Consider the following 20,883-nt stretch of genomic DNA (forward strand, 5'->3'; position numbering starts at 1 on the left):
GGTGTCTAGTGAACGCTACAACACAGCGGTAAAGTCACAGGTGTCTAGTGAACGCTACAACACAGCGGTAAAGTCACAGGTGTCTAGTGAACGCTACAACACAGCGGTAAAGTCACAGGTGTCTAGTGAACGCTACATCACGGGTGTTTCACTGAGCGATAGCATACACCTTAGCGCTACAGTCACAGGTGTTTCAGGCCATGTCAGTACAGGTGACAGGTGTTATAAGCAACAAAAGACCAATAGACCACACCGCTAACACTGACAGGTGTTTCAGTACACCGTAAAACCCAGCGGTCTTACCAGTCTTACCAGTAAATGACACAGGTGTTTCAGTGCACCGTAGAACCCAGCGGTAATAGTCTTACCAGTCTTACCAGTAAATGACACAGGTGTTTCAGTGCACAAAAGACCACAGAGGTAACGGTCACAGGTGTTTCAGTAAACAATATACCATTACGGTACTTGTCATTATATTTTTTAACAGGGTGACCATCGGTGAAAGTCACACAAGTGGTGCACGTGTCGTGAACATTAAAAAGCCGTGCATCTCAACAAATAAATGCAACAGGTGAAACAGTGTTGAAGGGCAGTCAGCGCGCCAAGATCTGAATGACGTAAAACACAAGCACGATGACGTCAATTGTTGTTTTGCGTCATAGAACGTGACGAAATCTTGCAAGGAAATCTCCAAGTGATAACATTCTGTGAACAATCCGCGATACCAACCAGGAAGTAAAACACATGTGTTTTGGGCGACACTAATGTTGTTGTTGTTGTTGTTGTTGTTGTTGTTGTTGTTGTTGTTGTTGTTGTTTCTTCTTCTTCTTTTTGTTGTGACGATGGTAGTGAAGCTCACAGTGGAGGAGGTGACGACGGCGGGGTGCGTTAAAGGGTAGTGGTGGTGGTGGTGGTGTTGACGATGGTGGTGGTGGAGGATGTACGGAGGAGGTAGTGGTGGTCGTGGTGTGGGCGACGTTGATGGCGGCATTTCACGACAAGACCCATTTCCTGAATCTCCTCCTCTTGTTGATGGTGGTGGTGGTGGTGGTTGTGGTTGTCGTCGCGTCGCTGGTGGTGTCGGTGGTCGTTGCGGTGGTGGAAGTGGTAGTGGTTGTTGTGTTAGGTTGTGGCGTGGGTAGTCGTAGTGGTCGCAGTGATTGTTGTATGGGATGGCGGGGTGGTGGTGGTGACAGGAGGCGTGCAGACCATGATGAGCTGTGTGGTGCAGCGTGATACTGCATTCAGCCTGTCTTGAAGATCAGTCATCTCATCAGTCAGCCCTATATCATCATCACGCTGAACTCTGCCCGGTAACACGGCCACCACGCGCCGCTCCAGGCCTGTCACCAAGCCATACCACGCTACTGTCACTGTGTCCGTTGCCGCCACCGCCACGTCCTGCACAGCTCCCTCCCACCTCGCCCTGTTGTGATGGAAGTCTTGATACCCCAACACACTCACCGGTACACCTGCAGCCTTCAGTCCCTGCACCACGCCGCTAGCTGGTGACGTCACCTGCCCTGCCTCATCCGTGACGTCATCATGTAAATCGTCGCTTCTGGTCAGGACGAACACATCACGGTAGCTCAGCCGGGAGGGTCTGTTGGCGACGCTGCTACCTGCAGGGAAAGACCGTTGGAACGGTTAAACGTATAGTATGAGCAATATAAATATTGATATGTCAAGCAAACACCTGACACAACACATCCCTTTACTTGTTTTCTGCCCCCCCCCCCCCTCCCACACACACACGCAAGCATGCAAACGCACCTGAGTTATAAAATCATCTCAAAGTGTGTACATTTTCAACAAACACAGACAGCAAAATTTAGCCGTCATGACGTAATTTTGTAATTTACGTCAAATGAAATGACGTAATTATGGTCGATGTGCTTTCTTTTTTCCCCTGGCAGACTGAGTTTGTCGTGTGTGTTTGTGTGTGAGAGAAGAGTGGGGTGGGGGGGGGGGGGGGGTGGGGGTAGGGAAACGGGAATTTTTACCCTTCACTCAAACCTTCCACAATCGCCATCACCACCGCCACCATCACCTTCACCACTATCATCATCATCATCATCATCATCATCATCATCATCATCATCATCATCACTACCACCACCACCACCACCACCACCACAATCATTATCATCATCAGCTACATAACTCACCAACACCGAGACGGCGCAGCACGGCAGCGATATCCTGACCACACTGTGCGCAGTCCAACGGCCAGCGACTTGTGTGAGCGTTGCCATGGTGACTCAGCTGTATCACGCTCAGCCCGTCCCCAGGGGCAGGCACGCCGCTGTCACTGTAGTCGTGGACTTCGTCATACCCTTGAACTCCTGGCTGTATTTCACGAAGGACGGCGGGCGCCGAGCGGAGGGGGACAGTGAACACCTGTGTCTGCAGTGCTGGGGGTATGTCGTCGTTATAAACAGAGGCACACCACAGGTACAGGTGTGGTACTCGCTGCGCTAGCTGTGATACCAGCTGTATGTGAGCTGGACCAGGCTTCTGACTGTGACACAGAATGGAGACATGGTGTTAGAGATGTGTGACACAGAATGGAGACATGGTGTTAGAGATGTGTGACACAGAATGGAGACATGGTGTTAGAGATGTGTGACACAGAATGGAGACATGGTGTTAGAGATGTGTGACACAGAATGGAGACATGGTGTTAGAGATGTGTGACACAGAATGGAGTCATGGTGTTAGAGATGTGTGACACAGAATGGAGTCATGGTGTTAGCGATGTGTGACACAGAATGGAGTCATGGTGTTAGAGATGTGTGACACAGAATGAAGACATAGTGTTAGACATGTGTGACACAGAATGGAGACATGGTGTTAGAGATGTGTGACACAGAATGGAGACATGGTGTTAGAGATGTGTGACACAGAATGGAGACATGGTGTTAGAGATGTGTGACACAGAATGGAGACATGGTGTTAGAGATGTGTGACACAGAATGGAGACATGGTGTTAGAGATGTGTGACACAGAATGGAGACATGGTGTTAGAGATGTGTGACACAGAATGGAGACATGGTGTTAGAGATGTGTGACACAGAATGGAGACATGGTGTTTGAGATGTGTGACACAGAATGGACACATGGTGTTATATGTGTGACACAGAATGGAGACATGGTGTTAGAGATGTGTGACACAGAATGGAGACATGGTGTTAGAGATGTGTGACACAGAATGGAGACATGGTGCTCGAGATGTGTGACACAGAATGGAGACATGGTGTTAGTGATGTGTTACACAGAATGGAAACATGGTGTTAGAGATGTGTGACACAGAATGGAGACATGGTGTTAGAGATGTGTGACACAGAATGGAGACATGGTGTTAGAGATGTGTGACACAGAATGGAGACATGGTGTTAGAGATGTGTGACACAGAATGGAGACATGGTGTTAGAGATATGTGACACAGAATGGAGACATGGTGTTAGAGATGTGTGTCTCCTTGGCAATACAGATTTTTCAGGTGATGATCATTATCAACAGTACGCAAGTATAGTTATGACACAATTCGATGTGTTAGCAACAATGACGCCATTCTCATCTAATGCACATTCTCATGATACCGACAAGCCATACCACCCATAAACAGTGGTGTACGATACAAAAAGGGGTCGTTTACAACTCTCTCTCTCTCTCTCTCTCTCTCTCTCTCTCTCTCTCTCTCTCTCTCTCTCTCTCTCTCTCTCTCTCTCTCTCTTACACACACACACACACACACACACACACACACACACACACACACACACACACACACACACACACACACGTATACACGTATGGACACAAACCTGCTTGCAAAGTACGCCTCGTCAAGCAAGACGTAGAGGTGGCCGTTGTTCATGCACGCCACGAGGTCGGTGACAGCCTTCTCAACGTCTTCCTCCCTGTTCTGGAAATCATATTGGTGGTACGACACGCTACCTGGTGTCAGGGAAGGCTTCGGGCCCGCGCTCAGAGACATCCCCAGCTGTTGTGTGATGGATGTGCTGACGGCCCGGGTGTGGTAGCCTGTTGAGAGGACGTGCACATCGTGCCCCTCTCGCAGCCACCTCACCCCCTGCAGCACCAACACCACCGTCTTACCTGTTGGAACACAGACATATTTAGGTTAGTATGTTGCAAAGCACTGTGAAACTATATGGTCAATGTAATATGCCCAGACGACGTGCACATCCGGCCCCTTCGCTACCACCTCAACCCCTTCAGTACCAGCACCACCGTCTTACCTGTTGGAAATAAAACCATATATATTTAATGTGATATATTACAAAACACTTTGAAAGTAAGGTAATCTAACACGCAGAGAAAACATGCACATTCGGCCCATTCGCTGCCACCTCAACCCCTTCAGTACCAGCACCACCGTCTTACCTGTTGGAACAAAAAACATATTATTTTATGGTAATATATTACTGAATAATGTGAAAACAAGGCAGTGTTACACATAGAGACGACTTGCACATCGTGTCCCTGGTGTTAGGAAAGATGTAGGCCTACGATCAGCCACCTCCACCCCTGCACTACCAGACCCGTCTTACCTGTTCACACACAAAACATAATTAAAACAATCTAGTATTACAAAACCGTGTGAAAGCAAGGCTGTGTGACATTCAGTTCGTGTCACCTGCTACACGCGAACCACAGCATCAGGAAAACAGCAGTATGCATGGACATAGATATAACTGCCAAGAAAAACGTTAATTTAGAAAATAAATTCCATGGAGACTAAACCAACATGTCAGTTACAAACTTTACTCTCTGTCAGCTGGATGCCTTTCCTTCAGTTGACACATTTTGCATGGAACCAGACGACACGCATAGCATCAAAGGATACACATAGCGTGCACAAAATAAACCGTCTCTTCAACAAAACAGGAACCTTCTGGTACTACGAAGACAAAGTAACACTTGACGAAAATAACGTCACACACATTGCGTCATGCTTTCAAAGAAGACGTCATTTGAGCAATCTAACACTGAGGAATCGGTGCACTGGAGCAAAGAAACTACAATGGGAAGAAGGATAACTTCCTCATTGGGCATGCTTAGAAATGAGAATGGCTAAATACGAGTTATTCCCCTTTGTTACATGCTGACCAGGCTGTCTCCTGCTTTGTCATGACTAGTACAGTCGATCTTTCTCATGCTGTGACTTGCTTTATTTTCACATTTTCGGTATTTAAAACAGCAAACACACACACACACACATACACTGAAGAAGTTTCCATTCTGATTCGGTTATTTTATTTGGTGCTATATGTTTGCTTCACATTGTTTCTTCTTTTACATTGCTTTAGGTATCCCAATTCGCTAAACACATCCATAATGCATGCATGGCTCATTCGAAAGAGGGCAACTGAATAACTGATGCCCAATAGCAATAAATACTGAACAACTGAACAATAAATAGCAATAAATGATGACAGCGCCAAGTTTTTAAGTACAAAGTGAAATCATGTGACTGGACAAAGGCACAATTACAAAATACAAATAAAAAAATCGAGGCTCATTTTAAATTAAGTTCTCAGCTCATGGGGAAGCATAAGGTGACCCTAGAAACCGACATTAGGAGACCTCCCGCCCCCAGGGCAGACTACAAAAAAAAGGGGGGGGGGGGGGCTAATTTGTGAAAAAGTATAAAAGGAATTGAAAACTGTATACATGTATTTAGTTAATACCCCCAAAATTGTATAGTATATACAATGTCAGACCCTAAAGAAAGTTTGTTAGTCATTGCTTAGGCAAAACAAAGCAAAATAGCCTGGTTACGGTATCCCGACCAACCCTATTTTTCTAGACCAACCCTAGACTTTTTTTTTGGCATTTGGAAAAAAAGAAAAAGAAAAAAAAATCAATTTTGTTCCTGTTTTTTTGCAAAATAATTTAAAAAGATGGTTATAAATTTTTTTTAAGAAAAGCCGACCTACCGACCCTCTTTTTGTGTGCCTATGTTACTGTAAACAGACTAAAAGGTACATCAGAAACAACACACCAGGGAGGGTCCAAAATTGTATCAAAATATAGATGGTAGGGAATTCAAAATAAAAAAGACAATAGACAAAACATGTACTTCGGCTCATAGAGCCTTCTTTAATTTTTGACTCATTAAGTCCATGCTCCGAGAGTCCTTTTTTTAATTTTGAATTGCCTACCATCTATTTTTTTTATACAATTTTTATTTTGGACCCTCTTTGTACGGAGAGAGTTGGCAATTGTTAATCACATTCTCTCATCTCATTGACTCTCCTTCAGCTCCTTGGTAACATGCGTTCCCGTCTCTGCCAGGATTGGATACAGCAGCAGATAACCGGTAAATATGTAACAGGCATAAATGGCAAAATAGCTCGCCTCGCCTGATAATATATGAGACAACTGTTCTACTACAAAGTCTTTCTTGGGAGGCTTGGCTAATTTACTCGCTCGTTTTACACGGGGTTCCATCGTTTTCTTTTCTAATCGGAAAACCTTGCTCCTCAGTTTGTTGACCTTCTGCCAAAGTTCCGCTTCACGAGGGGATGGGGAAGATGACGACTTTGATGCTTTACATCCTATGTCCTCCAGGATCGCCTGAATGTCATCTAAAAAAGAAAACACACATAAAATAACATAACCATAACAAGTTACAACCTGGAAGAAATTAAAACACGTGTAATTAAATCACAAAATGAAAATAAACAATAGCGTAGGAAGGCAGGCCAGAAATGAAGTGTATTAGCAACTATGGATACGATGTGGAACAATGATGGAATTGACCTTGTTTGGTACTGAATGGGTGAGGCCATTAGAACTGTACCCACGGAATACGCGCTATATAAGCTTCATATTGATTGATTGATTGATTGATTGATTAGGACAACAGTACCAGGTAAACTCCTCACACTCCATGCCTCTTTCTTTCTTTCTTTATTTGGTGTTTAACGTCGTTTTCAACCACGAAGCTTATATCGGGGAAAGGGGGGGGGGGGGAGATGGGAATAGAGCCACTTAATTGTTTCTTGTTACACCATGCCTCTAACAGGATATGTTTCCCATCTTTACGTGTTGGAACTACAGGTACAATTTCATCCATCCATGCATCCGCCCTATACAGCTTCTTCTTCTTCTTCTTCTTCTGCGCTCGTGGGCTGAAACTCCCACGTGCACTCATTTTTTTTGCACAAGTGGAATTTTACGTGTATGATCGTTTTTACCCCGCCATTTAGGCAGCCATACGCCGCTTTCGGAGGAAGCGTGCGGGGTATTTTTGTGTTTCTAAAACCCACCGAACTCTGACATGGATTACAGGATCTTTTTCGTGCGTACTTGGTCTTGTGCTTGCGTGTACACATGAAGGGGGATAAGTCACTAGCAGGTCTGCACATAAGTTGACCTGGGAGATCGGAAACATCTCCACACTTAACCCACCAGGCGGCCGCGACCGGGATTCGAACCCTCGACCTTCCGAGTTAATAGACCGACGTCTTACCACCCCGCCACAGCGCCCGTCACCCTATACAGCAATTATCAACTATGTAATGGATGGGTTTAAACATTTTTTGATGTCAGGGTGTTTTTCATGGTTAAAAATCTCTTACCTGGTTGAACAATTTGTGCATCAGGCGACAGGTCGGTGCTGGCTTCATTTGTAGCTACCCTTTGCGATGGTGGCTTCCTCCCACTAGCAACCTGCAAATGCACAGCTCTTTAACTGACAAACTCACAACCAACACCCAGTCACAATGAAACAATTCTCCCAATTTCATGGCATTGGTCTTAGGCCACACAAAAAAGTGTATGTTTCTCGTAAGGCAAAACAAAAAATAATCTGTTTACAGTATCCGGACCGACCCTATTTTTTTCCCACCGGCCCTAGACTTTTTTGGGGCATTAAAAAATGAAATTAAAATATTCAGATGGCTAAAATACAAAAATAAAAAGCCGTCCTACCGACGCTATTTTTGGGGGGCCTATGTTACCTTAAACAGACTTTTTTTGTGGCCTAACATGACTAAAGGTGGAGATTTTTTTTCTAAACTTTTTTTTTTTAAACCATCTTTTTAACTTATTTTGTTGAAAAACAGGAAAACAATTGATTTTCGAATACCCCTGGCCCTTTTATTTTTGAAAATGCAAAATAAAAGTCTAGGGTCGTCGGGAAAACATAGGTAGGGTCAGGTGACCAGAAACATACAACTTTTTTGTTGTTGACGCCGACCCTATACTTTTTTGGCCATTTGGGGCTGTTTTTTGGCAAAATAAGTTCATCATATCATCATAATCAAGACGTCGATCCAAAATAAGTAACTTTTTTGTTGGCCTTATCATTTTTTTGCGCTAAATGCAAACAGGCATTATTTGATGGGAACAATGCTGTTTTTTTTCAATTCTTACATCAGCCTCAAACTTGTCATTACTCAACCTGCATTTAATAGTGTGCTTCATTGGTTTGCAAAAACCTAAAACCAATAAATAAATAACCTTCGGTGGTGGATTGGGCACTGCAAACAATGTCGGGACAGCATTCCACACAAGTGATCCTCTCTGCAGGATTGTTTTACTGGTTGGCCTCAAAGTGATCAGTACAAAGCTTGAGACCTTGAACATCAGCTGGCTGCAGCTTTTCAAAGTCCTCTCGCCTTGTGAATTGCATCCATATTCTGCACCTAGTTTGACAATAAAAACAACAATGTTATTGTTAAACTAAGCAAAAAGGAAAGACAAAAAATAAATCAGATCTTCAGTCTAAATCTAACGCTCTGCCTGAACGCAAAACGGATGAGTGATGTACCTTTGTACTGTAGTTTTCCCGTAAGCAAGGTTTGATAAAGATTTCGGCAAATATGCCCACGGGTAGTTTGTCATCAAGTGTAAACTGTTGCTTTGTACTGACTGCTGACTCACACTCACAGTCGTAAGTACAGTGTACACATGCACACACAGGTACACACGCAGACACACGCGTACATAGTACAGCTAGTACAGAAATCTCAGGATGAACCGATCCATGCTATGTTTGTAATATTTCATTTGCATATTAGTTCTATAAATACTGTAGTATCATAGCAGACAAAAATGCCCAGAGACAGTTGGCTTATCTGAGTGAGTTGACTTGAGCCATTGCATTCTCATTCTGAAGAAGGTAAACCTGATGAAATAATCACTGCACAACCCACCTTTTTTCTTCTTTAGGGAACTTGTGGAAAGTTTTCCTGAAGCAGCTCTGTTTGTAACGGGCGTCCTTGCAACAAAAAGCCGAGCACAATTTACCACCACCTCGCACGCGATCGGTACCTACGCGATCCGCCATTTTGTTTTCGCCGTCAGCATGTGACTAGGGACGATAACCCACAAACACTTTTTCGCATTTTCTTCGCAAGTTCCACGTCTTCCTTATGTACAGTGTTTGACTGTAGGGAAATCAGAAACATTGTTCTGTCAGTATCGTTTGCTGCAACAACAATGACGACGACGATGATTTGTTATCGTTCATGACGACGACGACGACGATGATGATGATGATGGTGATGATGATGATGATGATGATGATGATGATGATGATGATGATAAAAAGTTAAAGAACTTTGAAAGGTAGTGGCGGAGGAAGCAGCATCACCATCAGTAGCATTAGTACTTGCTGGGTGATGGTGATGTGATAGTGGTAGTGGTGGAGATGGTGGTGGTAATGGTACGTGGTGGTTGGTCTTTTGTTTGTCGGTGAAGAAGTAATCAAAATTTGATGCAGCAAAATATGTTTTGAAGTCAACCATGTGAAAAGTCAGCATGAACTGTGATCAATTATCGGCAGGCTTCAGGCCTAGAAACACCTCCCGTTGAAAACTGTGTGACTTTGAACATAGTCCTTTAATACGTTTGCTTTCAATCACGCGCTACTCTGTCTGAAGGTGCAGTTAGCGGAGTTATCCCCCTTCCGTTTAGCGTTGGCTCTTGCCGGACCTAGACGTTAACCAGACGACTGAGCTTAGTGTTCACATGGTGACTACTCTTCTTTCATCTCACCGTGACAACATTGTTCAGAGAACTGTCAACAATCAACAAGATCACCAACAACCCTGTAAGCCTGACAGAGATGAAGACCATCATTAAGTCTCTGCACAGGACGCCCCAGCCACAGGACAGCTACCACCTGCTATCCAGACCACAGCAGGTGGTCATCTTCCGCCTGAGAACGGGACACAACAGACTTAACCAGCATCTCCACGGGAAGCTGCATGTTGTGCCCTCCCCCATGTGTTCTTGTGGAGAAGCAGAGCAGGACACGGCCCACATCCTACGAGACTGTAGGAACCACCAGGTGCTGAGAGAGGAAATCTGGCCATTGCCGGAGTCCCTGCACAACAAGCTGTACGGGCCAGTGGCTGCGCTGCAGAGGACCACTAATTATATCTCAAGATCTGGACTCCAAGTGTGATCGGCGATCGAAAAGAAGAAGAAGAAGAAGATCACCAATAAACAAAGAAACAAATAAGAAAAACTAGCAAGAGAAGGTGTGCGTTTGTCACCTGTTCCTGGCGCTCCCGTAATGCAGACTCGTGGCGGGTCTCTGTTCAGCAGCCCGAGCTGTTGCAGGGTCAGAACCAGAAGTGCCAGCCTCCGCCCCAGTTCCGCCACCGCCTGTCCTGCAGTCCGCACCTCCACACGTACGTTGTTGTAGCAGGGGACAGACACTGTGGTGGCCGGACCAACAAACCTGTAAAACACAAAAATAAACAAATGAACAAACAAAAAAACCAGATAAGATTCGTCCAACCATAACTGATTACACTGAAATATAAGAGAATAAAAATTGCTCAAGCACTGTGACATTATTTTTGACATGATGTAGTTTCTCTCACCTGGCCACGATATCCAGGTAAAGTTGATCAGTGAGCCGAGTGTCCACAGTACAGGCCATTCTGTGTTGCCACCAGGTGCTCAGCTTCGATATCACGGCGGGTGTCACGTGCCAGTACGATGTAGGCTGGGACAGTTGGTCAGAGCAACAGCACAGCTGTACGGCCTCTGCTGAATTGGCTGCACCCAGGCTCTGACACACCGCCTGCAGCAAAAACATACTTTACGTTAGCGTATGACACCAGTATTGTGGTGTGGTTCACAGGCACTCGTCACGATCGGGTCGGGATCAAAGTGGGCGGGGCCTGTGCGCTCTCAAGACTACTACTATTACAGTATAAACCATAAGAAAAGACCCCCCGTCCATCACAAGTGACATCCAAGTAAGACATAGGCCCCGCCCACCTCGTGACGAGTGCCTGTGGTGTGGTTGGGTGAAAGCTGACTCACTACACTTCCATTGACAACAGTGACTGTGCCCTGTGATGAAGAAAGTGCTGGCAGATCACAGATACGGCAACGTTCCATTGTGCACGTTCATTTGACTTCAGGTATTATCTTTGGTTACGCTATGAACGACAGAGAAGCCAAAGACTGCATACCATCGGGACTAAACATTGCTACACGACAAAAATAACAGCTTACGATGTGAACAGAAGGAAAGCCAAAGACTGGATACCACCAGGGCTAGGTTACCTACACAGTAAAGCTAACAGCTTACGATATGAACAGAAGAAAAGCCAAAGACTGGATACCACCGGAACAACATTGACAACACGGTACAGCTGACGTCTTTGGGAAACGTTACAATCATGAAATCGCTGCTGACATTTCGTTTCGGTCAAAACTTGATTTTGACACTGACAAGAAACCGGACTTATCAATTTCAAAAAACATGTATTAACCATACTGTGTGCTTGTAAATATTGTGTTTCTAATTTTGAATGGAAAGTTTTCATACAGAATACTCCACCCCCACCCCCCCACCTCTTCCCCTGCTCCACCCACTGCTTTATGGGTTTCCTAAAGTCTGACGCAGTCTCTCCCTTCCTCTCCCTCCCTCTGCCCCCCTCTCCCCCAAGCTCTCTCTTATGGAAAACCACAGCCTTAAATCGTCATCCTTGCCAAATAAAAATCAGTTCAGTTCAGCTCTCTCTCTCTCTCTCTCTCTCTCTCTCTCTCTCTCTCTCTCTCTCTCTCTCTCTCTCTCTCTCTCTCCCCTCCTCCTCTCTCCCATCATCCCTCTCTCTCTTTCTCTCTCTTTCCCTCTCTCTCTTTCTCTTGCTCTCTCACTCTCAAGAAAAGGCCCATCCATAAAATAATCTTCATCCTCGTAAAATAAAGTTCAGCTGAATGCAGTTCAGTTCTCTCTCTCTCTTTCTCTCTGTCTCTCTCTGTCTCTCTCTCTTTCTCTCTGTCTCTCTCTGTCTCTCTCTCTCTTTCTCTCTGTCTCTCTCTGTCTCTCTCTCTCTCTCGTTACCTGTTCGAGCTGTTCATCGTTGGCCAAGACTTGCTTTAACTGAGCACTGCTGACGTAAGGCAGGAAGATAGTTTTCCTGACAGTCAGGCATGGTCCGATGTCACTCACAAGGTGCCTCATCATTATCTCCGACTTGTCCAGTTGCTTGACCGCTTGCTTAACCTTCTTGGCCACAGTCTGGTTAGTGGCACCCTTGGTTTTCCCCACAGACTTGAGCTCTCCGATCAGAATGCCGTGCTGGCGGTGGATCAACAGAAAGTCAAAATCGCCCTGACGATCTTGTGGTAAGTCTTTGGGTCGTGGGAGATGTGCAGCGGCCGCGGCGTAGGCAGGCTGGTTGAGGTAACTGCCGAACTGTAGCTGAGACAGGACGAACATTGCCTCGTGACGACGGTCGCCAAGCTCATGCAGGTTTTGCATCACGTGGTTCTGGGAAAAGTCGTCCTGTAGGTCGCTGTCCTGCATTCCTACTGGAGGGAGATGTGGCCCTGGTTCCTCGGACCACATATGCTGCGGTACTGACCATCCCTCAGGCTTGGTACTGAGAGCTGTGTGGCGCAACCGGGCACTAGGTCGTGGCTGTAGCACATGCATGGACAGACCGGTACCGGGTACAACATCCCTGACGTAGGGCACTCTGTTAAAATGTACCGGCGGCACACAGTAGGTACGGGTGGCAGCATCAGGGTAGAGTGACGTCACGATGCGCCGCCAGTCGTCAGTACCCTCTTGTTGATTATTTCTGGCCGCCATGGCCTCGCCGGGTTCAAACCCCCACTTGCTAGGCCTACAAGCAGCGTGCTTCCTAACTTTGCACACAACTCACAGCTGCCAGTCTCGTTGCACACAACTCACAGCTGCCAGTCTCGGTGCACACAACTCACAGCTGCCAGTCTCGGTGCACACAACTCACAGCTGCCAGTCTCGGTGCACACAACTCACAGCTGCCAGTCTCGGTGCACACAACTCACAGCTGCCAGTCTCGGTGCACACAACTCACAGCTGCCAGTCTCGGTGCACACAACTCACAGCTGCCAGTCTCGGTGCACACAACTCACAGCTGCCAGTCTCGGTGCACACAACTCACAGCTGCCAGTCTCGGTGCACACAACTCACAGCTGCCAGTCTCGGTGCACACAACTCACAGCTGTCAGTCTCGGTGCACACAACTCACAGCTGTCAGTCTCGGTGCACACAACTCACAGCTGTCAGTCTCGGTGCACACAACTCACAGCTGTCAGTCTCGGTGCACACAACTCACAGCTGTCAGTCTCGGTGCACACAACTCACAGCTGCCAGTCTCGGTGCAATGCTGGGTTTGATCAACGACTCGTCTTTCCCTTGCACGCGGTTAAAAAATCTGCCAAGGCTCCACGCATATGTCATGTTCTGCTGGGTATCTCTCTCAGCGATAGAATTACACAGGCCTGGTTCTCCTCAAGCTTACTGGGTTTGCCTTCAGACAATGTTTTCCAGATTCTCTTCACACAACATGTCATGAATACAGTTTGGCGTGCTTTGTGTTACTGACCGAGGTGGGTGTGGCTCGGAGGCACACGCCTCAATACTTATTTCTCACAGTCACGCTGAATTCACTGTTACTGATACAAGTCATTTCTCACAGTCACGCTGAATTCACTGTCACTGATACAAGTAATTTCTCACAGTCACGCTGAATTCACTGTTACTGATACAAGTCATTTCTCACAGTCACGCTGAATTCACTGTCACTGACACAAGTCATTTCTCACAGTCACGCTGAATTCACTGTTACTGATACAAGTCATGTCTCACAGTCACGCTGAATTCACTGTTACTGATACAAGTCATGTCTCACAGTCACGCTGAATTCCCTGTTACTGATACAAGTCATGTCTCACAGTCACGCTGAATTCCCTGTTACTGATACAAGTCATTTCTCACAGTCACGCTGAATTCACTGTTACTGATACAAGTCATTTCTCACAGTCACGCTGAATTCACTGTTACTGATACAAGTCATTTCTCACAGTCACGCTGAATTCACTGTTACTGATACAAGTCATGTGTCATAGTCACGCTGAATTCACTGTTACTGATACAAGTCATTTCTCACAGTCACGCTGAATTCACTGTCACTGACACAAGTAATTTCTCACAGTCACGCTGTGTTCACTGTTGACACAAGTCATTTTTCACAGTACAGAATACACTGTCAATGGCCCAAGTTATTTCTCACAGGTAGAATTCACTGTCACTGACACAAGGCGATGGTGAAATGTCGATTAAATCTTCTCAGTCAGTTACAACAGTGATCAAACTGATAGAAGTCAAGAGACAGCCACCCAGCCAGCATGATTCTGCGTGACGCATGCGTTATTTCTGCGTTTTTCATGCGGGGATGCGTACGGCCTCGTGACACCTTCGCTTCGCGCGCGTTACTTTTCGCCAACTTTTACGCAGATTGTCGCATTCGAAACGACTTCACCACGCAGTGTTTAGCACGCATGGATTCAATGAAAAGGTGATTGCAATTTTTGTTTTTCCTAATTTTATACCGTGGGTTTATGCATTTACTTCATGAAATAATTTATTATATTTTATGTTATTAAAAAATATTTACTTTTAAATTTTGGTTATGAATAGTTATTCTTCTTCAAAAACTTCTTTTTTTTTTTTTAGAAAAAAAATTGCATAAAAACTTTCAATCCGTTATTTTTCAGTTTATCCTTAAGACAGTTTCGGTTAAAAAAAATGCATTTAAAAGTTTAATAAAAATATTTTTATTTTATGTAATGGTTTTCCCATTTAATTTTTATTTAATCATTTTGTTATTACTAACATTTATTTGCTTAATTGTTATCCTGATTATTTTTATCTTAAAATAAATATGATTATTTTAATTTGTATTATCATTATAATTGTTTTAGCATGTAATATAATTATTGTAATGGGGATTTGGTATTGTTGTAGGAATCAGCTTTCCACAAAATAATGTCGTGGAAAAATCTAGGCAAAGCATAATAAAAATATTATATGAACAGAAAAGATAACTGAAATCTATATGAACACACATAACAAAACGATAAAAACATTTAAAAAATTCAGATTAAACAAAAAAATGTAAACTAAAGTAACTTTGAAACTAATTATCTACTCAAAATAAAGGCTGATGTTAATGGTTACATAAAAATTGTTCTCAGCATATTTTCATTTTATTTTATTTTGCTTTGGAAGAAAATCTCTATGAAAGTTCAATTTCAGGGGAGACAGTTACCTTGACTGAAAAGAGCAATTTATTGAAGTTATTTCCCTTGTCTGTCAGACCTACTTCAATCAGACAATCTCCAACTTCCTGTTGGCAAGAAGTCTGTCAAATCCACATTGTATCGGCGTTTTTTTGCTTTTTCTTCATATTGACTTGTATTTTTGACTTGCTTATTGGATGCAAGGTAATCTTATCCTTCCTTCTGAAATGAAGATTGACTTCTTTCAAGAATAGGTAAGTTGATCAACTGAAGGAAAGATTTGGGAATTTGAATTTTTGATAGCTCGCGGCTTCGGCTTCCGAGTTTGATGGCAGAGAGAATTTCTCACACTTTCGATTTTTTTTTCGCCTAGAAGAACACTGTTCTATTCATTCATGTTTGTTTTGTCTGAAAGATGGATGAATGAACTAACTTTTCCAAAAACATAAAGTTGATTGATGCAGTGGTTTGTTTTTAAGGAGTTGTGGAAGAGTGAAAATACCATCCGAATCCCGATTCGCGGGTCGCTCACGGCACCATAAAAACTGAATTTTCGTTTATCATTTTATGTATCATTGTCTGTTTCTTGGTGAACTTTGGTTGGTTCCTAATCTGGTCGAGTCATTGCGGCAGCAGTTGTCAGGAGCTTTAGTAATAATACTAATAGGCTCTTCATATATCTTTTATTTATTTATTTGTATCTTTTTATTTTTCCACAGATGTTCAACTTTCAGTTCCGCATACTGACATAGACTCATACAGAGTCATAGTCATAGTGGAATATTCTGTGTCTGAGTCTCGGAAAAGAGAAAAATTACCCTTGTTCCCGAGGCATGCATAGACTAGAGAGGCAGGCAGAGGCTGTGTCAGCGTGTGCAGTGATAAAGTTGAAAAACAGATTTTTTTGAAAAAAAAAAAAAATACATCACAGAGAAAATAAATATACTAATTTAGTGAAATTGAGATGCTTATATTTAATAATTAATATTCCAGTTTTGATGTTTGCGTGTTACTGTTACTGTTAGGTTTGGGAATCAATGTGATCCTATTTAACTTCCAAGTATTTATTTTTTCAGAAAGCTTTGACTTGAGTATGACGGTGCTCACTGCTTGTTTGAACTGAAGGTGAAGAAAGCTGAGATGGACAGTGACCTTAACACCGCCACTGATGCCAGTAACGCAGACTGTCGTTCCGTCCCGGCAAGGTGAAGATGAACAGGTATGGCTCGATAGCAATGAGTGTCTCATTCAGAGTCATTGATAGTGACACTGACAGCGTCTTTTTGTTCTGTGACTTTGGCTTATTTTGTGTTTTATTCTTTTAGTTATAACCAGATGTGTCAAACAAATTCAGCTGATCTCTTTTACTGTTTTAGTGAAACAAATGTATTGTTTCCAGCAAAGGGGAAAAAAATCGGGTGGGGGCGGTTGGTCGATTTTATTTTTATATTTAAATTTTTATTTTATTTTAATAGTTTTATTGATGTTTGTTTTTAATTAACACAGGCATCTCAGTGATGAGAAAGTGTGAACTGTGTCCGCGGGATGCCAGAGAAGAGTAACTTTTCATCCAAAGTCTGCAAAATTGAATTTAAAATTTAACCTTTTTGATGAATATTTTTGAATGAATACAAAAAGTTCTAGTGTTTGGAGGAAAAGTTAAGGTCAGTTCAACTTTAAACAAGGATTTTTAGTGTGTGTTTGTTCTTCTGTCTAAAAAAAAAACAAAAAAACAATATGCTTGAAGTAAATACACACAAAAATTTTCATCTCCAACTGCTGAGTCCCTACATCTTTTTACCCCATCAAATGCCACTCTGTATGCCCCTTTAAAAATTGATTATTCCTCATCTTCTCCTGAATTCAAAAATATAGAGATGTCACGTTTACTTTGAACATTTGCTCAGATTGTTTTTTAGTGCTGATGGTTTCTTTTCAGGCCGACAGATTGTCTAAAATATGTATTGCTTCATGTAAATGACTTTTTGTTCTTCTTTTCTTCCATTCAGCGGACACAAGACTACGAGCAGAGCAGAGCGGCAAGATAAACATCAGTTCTTGCTGCTGGAGAAGGTTCTACAGGAGCAGATGGACCTGATGCGACTAATTTAGTAATTGGTCGCCAAAGAATCATGGTGGAGCCAGAGCCTGTGCTACTGTTCGATGGAGTCATCTTTTTACTGTTGAGTGTGGAAGATGTTGAAGGCACATGATGGATCTGTCGAAGGAGTGATCACTGGTAGGTGGCTTTGAATGCTATTGTTGAAGCAGACCAGTCATGCCTGTGCTATTTTCCCCAGATAACTGTAGCAAGATCTTGTGAGAGTGACATGTTATTGTTAGACGCTCTTTAGGCTTTAAATGTTACCTTGAGTGTGTGCTTTTTGGAGGATGCCAGATGTCATCACGGTTCACGGGTGTATCTTAACTGTTCATCAGTTCTCAGTCATGACCAGTTTCCCATTATCCTGGGAATTCATGCAAGGTTTATGCGTATTGGTCACATTTGTGAATTTAACCAACACATTTTGATGATAAAACTATGCTTATGGGTACGCACAATGATGGGCCTCTTTTTCTCATGTGGGGTGCGGAAAATGCATGCACCACTTTGTTTTCTGTGATCATTGCATCTGTGAGAAATAATGCAAATATTGCTCTGTGGCCAGAGCTGCCATCTGCTAGGTTTTCAGGGATGTAACAGAAATTGCTACGCTGTTTCCTCAAGTTCAAAATTGCAAGTGCTACACTCAAGCAAATAATCACAAACATGCAACAGTGCCTTCTTGTGAGTTCTGATTCTCACTTTGTGTAGGCATCGGATTATGGGTCAGAAAAAAATTGTCCACACTGAATAGTATCACGGTTGACGCTCTCTTCTAACTATGTTTGTGCTTTCCAAATGAAGATTTGTGAGATAGTATTGAATGATTGATGCAGGTCACCTGAGGTGTGTGATTACATTTTATGACAATGCTACACTCAATCACCATTTGCTCTTCTGAAAACTTTTTTTTTTAAAGCAAGTGCGATTATTGATTTTTTGTTCCAGGTGACAGTATGATGCTTCCAGATTGAATTGTTTGTATGTGAAGAAGAGCTGTCTGAATATTTGATTTTTGGAATTCAGTTGGCTTGTTTTGTTTGTTTCAGATCCATGACCATGAGCTCGGTGTGGTTGGTGGACATGAACTAAAGACGACTACTGATGCTGTGATGACGAAGGTGTTCCATAGGCTACACGGTTGCTGACAGGGGGCTCTGGGGGAGGGCAGGGAAAGAGACCATGGTGTACGCTGCGACTAAAAGCCATCGACAGTGAGTTGTTTTTCATAATTTGTAAAATCATCCTGGTCCTTTTAGGAAGAAGATAAAATCCATGTCTACAAAACAACAAGTTATTTCTGTCTCAAATTTTGTTCTTTGGAATCAATTTTAAATTTGCCATGTTTCACATGTGAATGATAGTTGTCAAAGCTTTTACGCTTAACATTAAATTGCTAGAAGCCAAGTTCCTGAGCTCATTTGTCAGTGTCATGGATTTTCGACTACATACGAAATAAGGATGTTAGCAAACGGTATGATGTCGTCACATATGCGTCTGCACGTCACAGTACATGTATTATGAATTTCCGAAGGCCCCCAAAGAAAAAGTCATAGTAAAGGTAACTTTAACCACTTGACTGCCTTATGACGGGTATACCAGTCTGCGCTTGTGCAGTCGCAGCGCCTTAGGACGGGTAAACCCGTCTTCTCCGTTCCGGGATTTTCCAGAAATGCTACGTCACTGCTGACACACAAATAGCAGCCAATGGCTTGGTAGGATACCTCATTCTCATGAATAAACATAAATGGTGACGCGGTTTTGCGTTTGAAGGCTATTTTCGGCCTTATCGACAGGGTATGGGAGAGAAATCTCGACTCGTCAAAATGGCTAACGGTGACTGTCGACCGGGCCCTAGTAGGGAAAAACAAAGCCGGACTGACGCTACAGGCGGTGCAAATGATTATGGATACTGACAGGGGAAGGGGGAGATCTTCTTTCGGACAATTCGTTGGAAACAGGTAGATGACAGTGATTGTAATCCTTTCTTGGAGCGAGCAAAACAGCCACCTGTGTTTGATCCACAGGCAACGGAAGATGCGCCGGGCTGATTTTTCAAAAGTTCATATTTAAACATCATTATAAGCCAAACTAATTATCATTTCCATGATTAGACACTAAAAACAGATTCTTGGTTCAATTTCCTTTAAAAACAACATAGGTTTTACTTACCTACCTACTGCCAGTTTGAAGCTAGATTTTTTTGTGAATTATTACACCCCAAACTCCAATATTCCCTGGCAGTCAGGAATGCACATACCCAAGTTTTGATTGGCAGCGAAAGGGTTAAAACAAATATTAGGGTAGGTATTTTTTTTTACTTCTCTTCTACAAGGATTACAATGTGTTGTAATTTCATCACTCAAGTATAGTTGGTGTGTTGTAAAAGCGTATGGTGTGTATGCAAGTTTGTGTGTCTGTATGATTTTTAGCAAGTTTACAGGCGTCAGGAAATAAACTTGAGACTTTTCTCAAATCAGTGATAGTTGTTTGATGATCTAAGTTCATGTTATTTTTTGTTTTGTCATGCAGAGGCTGTTCCGTGAAGCTGTACGGGTGCCACAGGTCAAGAAGAGCCTTCATGATTTGGTTTGCAGTAATTGAACTTTGTAATCTCTGTAGGCTTATTTACAATGCTAGTTGCAAAAATTTGATGAATGTAAGATTTGACTCGCCTGAGAAATTGCTAGTGAGTAATTGTATTTCACAGTTCAGGTCTGTGTGGCTGATGGGTAATGTACAGAAGAGTCTGGGGTTTTGTTGGACATTATTTAAGCAAAGCTTTAAACTTCACACTCTTCTACAGATGATGTTCAGACATGATGTACCCTTTTAGGTTGTGTCAGAACGACAGAAGACTAAACTGGAAGTGCTCAACTACCATTACTATCAGTGGAGACGCATGGATGCATTTGAACTTTTCTTGTGGGTATCCCATACTAAAAATATAGAATACATGATTCTGGAAAAGCTGTTCAAGGGCACTTACACACTATATTCGATTTTTAATACACGACTCAAACCTTCAGGCTAAATTAAAATGAATAAAATACAAGTATAAAGAGTTCAGAAAAGAAGAAAACAAAAAGTGAACAAATAGAAAGAAAAGGTTTTAACAATTCCTTGTCATTTATGGGAGTCGAACGCAAACAACCTAGGCAGCTTGAAGGAGACAATGCATGATGCGGGTTTTTGTTGTTCTT

General features: G+C 43.1%; 2 protein-coding genes across 5 annotated transcripts in view; both read right to left on the bottom strand.

Annotated features, from left to right (window-relative positions):
• The window catches only part of LOC138974274 (uncharacterized), a 72,233-nt gene that overhangs the window by 612 nt on the left and 50,738 nt on the right, over positions 1–20,883 (bottom strand). For 2 of the 4 annotated variants that reach the window (XM_070346996.1, XM_070346995.1), the window contains 2 exons: positions 2,169–2,521; positions 1–1,622 (listed from right to left, as the gene is read on the bottom strand). The exon at positions 1–1,622 is cut by the window's left edge and continues 612 nt beyond it. In XM_070346996.1, coding sequence (XP_070203097.1) covers positions 1,123–1,622; positions 2,169–2,521 — 853 coding nt within the window. In that variant the 3' untranslated portion in view covers positions 1–1,122. The remainder of the gene's footprint in view (positions 1,623–2,168; positions 2,522–20,883) is intronic. The other 2 variants (XR_011458370.1, XR_011458371.1) reach the window with 2 other exon arrangements.
• LOC138974426 (uncharacterized) lies at positions 3,192–14,666 on the bottom strand. The gene is made up of 5 exons (XM_070347141.1): positions 12,350–14,666; positions 10,872–11,074; positions 10,539–10,726; positions 3,828–4,122; positions 3,192–3,225 (listed from the first exon to the last, which is right to left on the bottom strand). Exons 1-5 carry the CDS (start codon positions 13,100–13,102, stop codon positions 3,192–3,194), a joined length of 1,473 nt encoding a protein of 490 aa, XP_070203242.1. The 5' UTR covers positions 13,103–14,666.

This window comes from Littorina saxatilis, linkage group LG8, assembly GCF_037325665.1.
Source record: "Littorina saxatilis isolate snail1 linkage group LG8, US_GU_Lsax_2.0, whole genome shotgun sequence".
Classification (NCBI taxonomy): Eukaryota; Metazoa; Mollusca; class Gastropoda; order Littorinimorpha; family Littorinidae; genus Littorina; species Littorina saxatilis.